Source organism: Populus euphratica, unplaced genomic scaffold (genome assembly GCF_000495115.2).
Source record: "Populus euphratica unplaced genomic scaffold, PopEup_1.0 scaffold34.1, whole genome shotgun sequence".
Lineage (NCBI taxonomy): Eukaryota > Viridiplantae > Streptophyta > Magnoliopsida > Malpighiales > Salicaceae > Populus > Populus euphratica.
The window spans coordinates 1,590,053-1,598,537 of record NW_011499883.1 but is presented as its reverse complement, the minus strand read 5'-3'; the positions used below and the strand labels follow the sequence as shown (position 1 = coordinate 1,598,537).

The 8,485-nt window shown below is 30.5% G+C and overlaps 1 protein-coding gene across 1 annotated transcript; it reads right to left on the bottom strand.

Moving 5' to 3' along the window:
* Positions 1 to 1,707: 1,707 nt before the first annotated feature.
* LOC105129869 (uncharacterized) lies at positions 1,708 to 4,526 on the bottom strand. Its single transcript, XM_011032112.1, has 6 exons — positions 4,130 to 4,526; positions 3,089 to 3,133; positions 2,930 to 3,002; positions 2,129 to 2,226; positions 1,909 to 1,979; positions 1,708 to 1,833 (listed from the first exon to the last, which is right to left on the bottom strand). Exons 1-6 carry the CDS (start codon positions 4,524 to 4,526, stop codon positions 1,708 to 1,710), a joined length of 810 nt encoding a protein of 269 aa, XP_011030414.1.
* Between the last annotated feature and the right edge of the window lie 3,959 nt (positions 4,527 to 8,485).

The following is an 8,485-nucleotide window of genomic DNA, read 5'->3' as shown; positions in this document are numbered from 1 at the left end:
CATTTCTCAATGGTGTTCTTACTAAAGAGGTTTACATAAAATAACCTTCAGGTTTTGTTAACTCTACTCTTCTATCTCATGTGTGCAGATTGCACAAGTAGTTGTATGGTTTAAAATAGGCACCAAGGGCTTAGTACACTCATTTCTGTTTTCCATTGGTTTTCTTACCTTCAAGGTTGATACCTCCCTATTTATCTTATTTGATGATACTAATATCTTTTATCTCCTGTGTATGTTGATGATATTCTACTTATGGGTAGCAACTCTGTTATGCCTCATCACCTAATACAGTTACTGAGCTCTGAGTTCAAGCTCCGTGACTTAGACGTTGTTCACTACTTTCTTGATATTGAAGTTTAGTCTACAGGAATGGGTTTGATGCTGCACCAGCACAAATATATTCTTGATATCATCACTCGGGTTGGTATGACTTCCTATAAACCTGTAGATACTCTAGTTTTTCCTGTAAAAGTTACTATACTGTCAAATAATTCATTTTCTGATCCCACACAATTTCATCAAATCATGGGTGCTCTTAAGTACCAAATATTTGTCTTGCTGTTAACAGAGTCTGTCAATTTATACATGCTCCTACATATTCTTATTGGGCAGCCATTAAACACATTCTACGCTACCTTAAAGGTACATTATCTTATGGTTTCCATATCACTCAAGGTTCCTCCTTCCTTTTACATGGTTTTACAGATACAAATTGGGCTAGTAGTATTAATGATTGCAAGTTTACAGGTGGTTACCTTGTCTTTTTTTTTTTTCAGATGCTAATTTCATAGAAGTCAGGCAAGCAACACACAGTTGCTTACTCATCTACTGAGACCGAGTATAAAGTCTTAGCAGACGGTACTGCTAAGGTCATCTAGCTTCAATATTTGTTAATAGAAGTCAGGCAAGCAACACACAATTTCTTATTTGTACTAAGCATGTTGAGGTGGACTATCATTTTGTACGAGATCGAGTTGCAAAGAAAGAAATTCATATTCGCTTTATCCCTTCTCAGGACCAGCTTACGAATTTCTTCACCAAGCCACTTTCTACTGTTTCCTTTACTGCTTTCTATTACATGCTTCGGGTTGATTCTCCATTTTCAACTTGAAGGGGCATATTATATAGAATGTATAGCATGTGTGTGTATATATATATAGGAATTAATGTAGAGTTATTCCAATATTGTTATCCCTACCAAACCCATATAGAAAAAGTTAGTTATATTTTATTATTCTCATCTTCATCCATTTAGATTGTCAATTCAATCACCTACAGCTGTAAGAAGTTACGTAATTATTTTTTTCTTTTTTTCTTTATTTTTTGTCATCAAACACATACCATTCGCAATGATAAAGAACAACCCATAAACAAAAGCAAAAATACAACCACCATAGGCTAAAAACCCTAATAAAACAGCTTCAAGCTGCCAGAGCCCCTGATCCTCTGTCCGCTTTATCTTATTTTTGTCCACCAACCAAAGCTTAGATCACCATTTCCTGCAAGAATTCAGCAATTCTCTTGAATCTATAACAAGTTCAATAATAAAAGAGAAAAAAATATATAGTGGGAAGTAATATGCCTAAGGGTATCTACTATCGTTTGCTTTGGTTGAACGAAGATTTTTCTCTCCTAGAGAAAGAAAATACATCTCACCGGAAGCTAAATACGTTAATTAAGATGTCAGAAACTTACGGTGAAAGATTATCATTTGATGAGAATGCATCTTATTGGTGAAGCTTCAGCACCTAGCAACCTTAGAGGTAAACAATGGATGGAATATAATCCAGGTTGTATGTCATCAAGTTTTAAGCTTTCCACAATGATGATTTCCTGCAACACAATTAGCATAACAATTAATTAGTGTTGAACATCCTTTAATATCAATGGACGACAAATTAGACTTACTCTGCTTTCCAAGAGGACGAGATGAGCTGAAGCCAAATCACTCCAAGCGGCAACCGATAAGTAATCAATTCCTACGTTGGCAAGGTAAACAAATTAACTCATCTGTTAGGGAAACACCAGTTTAATTTTCAAGAAAACACAGCACACACAGAAGTTTGACAAAAACTAAACTATAGAACGTGGAAAATGTTTAATTGAAGAAGATGGATTAAAAGCTTACCAATAAGCTTAATGTCTGTGTTCTCTACCAACCATTTTGCCCCGTCCTGAGTAAATCCCACAAAGCTTGTGTCGAACTGATTTTTGAACATAAGTCGCCTGGAAATTTCCAATTTAATTTCCTTCAGATGATAAATTTTAGCAATGCTCGAAAACAAAAAATCGTCACATTCGAATATAATAAGAGTCTGCGCCGCGCCCAGTAAATGTCATGTATTTTCCATTCAAGCCCTTTGGGCCTTACAATCTTGTCAATTGGTGTATAAAAAACGTCCGGTTGAAATCTTGACCATTCTGATAATTTTGTCAAAACAACTTGAATGAGTGTATTTTTTAATTCAATTTTTTTTTGGATAAAAGGGTGATAATTTAATCCAATGATGAATATAATATAATGAATATAATATAAATATTATAAAACTTGATTTGAAAACAGCACAAATCTAACCTGACACACATTTAAAACATTTATAATTTTATATCTATACACGGACAAATTCAAAATATATATAACATTATTTTAAATAATAAATAATAGTTGTACAATAGATATTTATATATATTTATATGAATACTGGAGATTTAATAAATAAAGTATAAATATCTAAATTGACTTCTAATTTGAATCACCATAGTTCTAATCTTACAATGATTATGAGTTTAAATTTAAGATTTATAGGATATATTGTTGCAAATCATAATTATATGTTGTGTAGATTCAACATCTTTTCAATATATAAATCCAAATATTTAGATTCATATATTTTGTTTAAGTTTAAGATCTGTAGGATATTTGGTTTACCTATCAGTATTGTCTGTTCTGAAGAGAACACGCCGAACTCCTTTCGGAATATTTAAGCTCTTCATGACCTCAGCTGCAAAATGGCAATATTAAGGTGGTGCAAACGTCACAAAACAGCCGAATAACATAGATAATTATTATAGTAACCAAAATACATACCAGTTATGTTCGTACCCCTTGGAACATCGACTAATAGTCCAGGACCTTTATAATTAAGTGCACTTAAACAATTAGTAATTAATAACATTCACTACACCGAGAGAGAGAGAGAAAAAAAAACAACGGACGAGATCTCGTCAATTAAAAAAAAAGATGAATATTACAAAATTAAAAGACAAACTGCACCACCTTTTCCCACCTACGGGATTAAATCAAAATTTAATTTTAACTTTTAATTTATGAAATTTAACTTATACTACATCTCTTTTAAAATAAATAATTATTTTGAATTATAACTGTTGTTATGAAGTGTATTTTCAACTTAAAGTAAGTTTAATTTCTTTTTCATAAGTTATTTATAAAAAAACTAACTTTTAAAATTAAACTCAAGGCTAAAAAACATGTTTTTCATAAATCATGTGAAATGTACTCTAATTTTATTAGTAGATTAACTTGTCTAATTTTTTTTAACCAATAAAGTATACTTTTTTTCTACATATTAACATCCAACGAGGAAGGGACTTGTTGTTAGGGATGGTAATGGAACCCAAGAGTCATATTTCTTTATATATTATATAGTAAAGAATTTAGATAATTAATTATAAATTATCTATAGGTTTCGAATATCTATGTATATGAGTATCAATTATTTAATTATTATTTATTTTTCAATAAAAAATAAAAATAGTTAATATATATTTTTGAAGTGTGTGTATATATATTAAATAATAAAATTATAAATATATGTGTGTTTTATATTAATATTAAAATATACATATATTGTATTGTATTAAAGAAAATCTAAATGTTATATAGTTATATATATATATATATATATATATATATTAGGGTAGATTTGAATGAATTTTAGATTGAGTATAACGATATTTATATTCTATTTATTAATAATTATCTAATAAATAATTATTTATTCGGGTAAGGTGAATATCCGTGGAAATCTGATTAAATTGTTATCTCTACTTGTTGTAAAGATTAAAACAAGGACTCTAATCAAGATTGATATGGTTTGTATACAGTTACCGTTGAGCACTTCCAAGTCTAGAGTGTCCACATCAAACCCTGCATCGAAGTAGTGATCATAGAAATGCCCGGGTGCATCAACGTGTGTGCCAGTGTGAGTCACCATCTTCATCTCAGATACATTGACCATGGACCCATTCTTAATTTTTTCAGGGAACTGCAAGAACTGGCCCAGTCCATTTTCTGTGCCGAAAGATGGCATGCTGGCTGTGTACCTATGAGTAATATCAAAGATTCTACCATCACCATAGACTTCACGTCTAACTGGGGCAAGTTTGTTTTCTTGCGAAGAGGAGATGCAGGTGTCTGTGGTGTCGGGAATGGTGGGGTAGGCAGTGTTGGAGGCGGTGCTGGTAGAGAAGGGAGAGATGAGGAGTAGCAATAGGAAAGGCGTCATGCCTTTGGCTTTGACCATTGTGAAATGAGTTAGAGATTGTTAAAGAAAATGAACAAGGTACTATCTTGTGAAGACGATGTCTGCGGTTTCTTTGGGTGCATGGTTGATATTTAACGTGTAGAGGGGATGCCGATCGAGGAAGCTCGTTGGATAGTTTCCTACTTGAATATTCTAAATATTTAAATGCAAGTGTAAGTTTTTGTATACTACCATTAAACTATTTGTAAATATCAATTTCATTTTTCATTTTTCTGGGATGAGGAATTGCCATGATATGTTGTCTAGCCATATTACGATCACTTAATTATAACCTTATTATGAATTAATGCGCAGATCATCCCTTTGGGATTGGCAGTGCAGTGAGGATTTTTCTATTATATTTGTGCTAATTATATAATTTGATTATATATATATATATATATATATATATATATTAAATTTGTTACTTTGAATTAGTTTATATTTGACAATTTAATATTGTAGATTACCGAAAAAAACAAAGAAGGAAAAAGGACATCGTCGCCAGTACGAGGAGAAAAGGACTGCATGTATCACTTGTATTGGAAGAAGACATCAACACGCTTCTGAAGATACCAAAAAAGACTGCCTTTGCAAGCGGGATGATGCCGCACGAGCCACTTTAGTCCTGCATTTCTTTCCACGTGTAGGCATGTATGATGCTTGCTCCCCATGCTTTCTAGAAAAAGTGTTTTTAGTTCATGCTTTCATATTAAACCTTCATCAATGATTTCTAAATTCAGTCCAAACCACATTCAAATCTTTTTATTTTAATTTTATTTTAATTGAATCTCTAATTATTAAATAGCTCTTTAAGGTAGACCCACATTCAATTACACCCAAAACCCAATAAAAGCTTAACTAAAGTGAGGATAAGAAAAAAACAAAGAACCGACTTATAAGATGCCCATATCACGAGTTATAAATTTGAAGTCAAGTTCAGTTTTTACAAGGATAATATAATATATATTTGTCTTAGTATTAAAACAAATGTCACCCTATTTTTTATATAAAAAAATTGTTTTTCAAATTATCTTTAACCTCACCAAATTACACCAAATTAATTTGATCTCATTTTAGTAATTTTCATACGCTTAATTTCGAGTCCAAATTATATGTAAGAAACAAGTTAGAAAATCTTAAGATTGGAACAGGTTTAATGACACTATCAACTTGTTCCCAATGGCCTGCACTCTTTTGTTTTTGGTGTTCAAGAAATCAACAACGATTATACTTTTTCTTCGCAAAAAAACATGGCCAACATCACCTTCCATCTGTGTTTTATTAGATTCATATCGGGTTTTGACCGTGTTTGATTTACCGAACTTCTTACAAGAAGATGCTCACATGGCTAGCCATCTTGAACACGCACCCACAACGGTCATATTGGGCTTTAACTCGGTTTGCTATGTAAATTATGAGATTATACCTGCTGTTTACAAGGAGATACTCACAGGAACATTATTAACATCCCAAATCCACATAAAAAAGGGAGTCCACGCAACAAAACTAGTAATTAATTATTTTGTAAGGCATGAGTCTTTGATTCATCCTGCTGAGATTTTTTTAATAATGCCACTGGGCTGCAAAAATATTAATATTCACTAAGATAAAAAAACTTACTTTTTCCCCAAGTTGTCAATAAAACACTAATGCAAGTAAGATTATTATGTCTTATAATGTCTTCTTTTTTTTAATTATACTTGTCTGAGATGGACTTCAAATGTACTCTTGGGTTTCGAGCAGTGAATCTAATCCTTTCAAGAAATAAACAACTCCCTTCGGCAAAATCATTGCACTAACGGGCATTTTATTTTAATTGTATTATCAGTATAACAAACTATGTGTATGATGGAGCGAGGGTCATGTTCTTGGATTTTTCTAATACTACTTTTGGTTGTATATGAACTTGGAAGCCGTGAATTTATAATTTGGTATCAGCAATATCACTATTGCAACGAAATGGATCTTTCTTTTCTTTGGTGTTTCTTTAAAGAAGCTTGTTTCTGCTATATGCCTAGCTGAAAAATCATACATATAAGGTGTCTCTTGCACCATTTTATTCTATTCAATTTCTTGGCTATCAAGACTTGTAAATGTCTTTTATATTTGTCTTCGAGTTTGGTAAATACATTGCACAGATGGTTCTTGAATGTCACCTTCTTCTGGTTTTAGATCCCGTAAAGAGTACAGTAGCTTATATTTTTATATGTTTTTTTAAAATATGTTTATCTTAAAAAATATTAAATTAATATTTTTTTATAATTTTAATGGGTCAGTATAAAAATAAAAATAAATTATTTTAACATATTTTAAATAAAAATATTTTTTAAAAAATACATTACATCAGTATCAAATACACATAGAGCAGCAGTCATAGCTCAGTTGTATTATCAAATTGTTACCGGGAGTGCCTTGATCAGAAGAACTATTTCTTTTTTTCTAAATTCGAGAACCGACCAATGATCAACTTGTATTGAACAAGTATTTTTATATGACTTTTTATCATAACTAAACAAGTCTTTTTGTATGGCTTACTTGTCAGATCGGGAACGGCATTGTTTTAGCTCCGAGCTGCAATCTCCGTGTATGGAGTTCCGTGTTGCTCGTGTCTTGTTGCTCGTCAAAAACAATAGCGGGACATTATAATTTAAAATAAATATTATCTCCTTGACTCTTTAGTGTCAAATTGAAGTGAACAAGTGTGGTATATTTATATTTGTGATACCTTTCTACACCGTTAATTAGGATAGGCCCTGAAATTGGTCAGTTCTGCGCGCATATTAATTAGATGGATAGACAATACTCTTTTTTTATATTAAAAAAATATTCTTGATATTTTATTGTTTTCTTCTTTATTCTCACATAAAGATACTAAGATCATGCATACAAATTACATATTAAGCACATATTAATATTTTGTAACTCAATATATGTTAATATAAATATACATATTAAGCATGTTAACATAAAGTAGTGATATATTTATTAAAGATCATATGATACCCTAAGATGATTAAATAACATCTAAAAATAATAATTATAGGAGGATTGATTGTTATAGATTGATATTTCTCCTACTAATTAGATATACAAAATATTATATATATATATATATATAAATTAATTATTCTCTGTTAGCATATAGTTACAGGTATACTAACATCAAGACATAATAGATACTTACATAATTATCAGAGCAATATATATAATGATATGAAATTTAGTTTAATATAATATGAGTGAAAATTTAAGAATAAATTAATATTCAAAAAATAAAACAATATATATAAATATTCAAGAGATTAACTAACTATACTTATCATATAATCAATATAGCATACATGTTTTATTATATGCATATTAAAGAATATCTCACTCTCTAAAAAAATAAAAGCAAAAGACAAGCAAATGCAAAACAAAAAATTATTAAAGATCATTAGGAGAAATATCAGCAAAACTTATAACAAATAAGAAAAATACTTAAAAGATTACTCGAACAAACATAACATAAAAGATTAAAAAGTCTAAGCTAAAAAAATTAAAAAAATCTAAGCTTAAAGACCGAAATGTAAATATAAAACCAAACTATTTCACTCAATTGATCCCAAACATAACTCAAACTGATCAAATTTAACAGACCTGATAAAACTTTATTATTGGATCAACCGGAATAACCAACCGGTTGACCACTATTACAAGCCAACCGAACAACCAATTTAAACCAACTAGTCAATTGGCAACAATCAGTTGGTTGATCAGTTAGTTCAGCAGATCAGTTTACCAGTTTATCAAGATTTCTAAAATCTCGATCTATTAGTCTATGAATCTATAAACTTTATAATAACATAATTTGTTTTTTAACAACCCATAATTCAAGACATTAAATGAGTTTGTTTCAAGGCAACTAGGATCTTAATACATTAATTTAATCCCTTAAA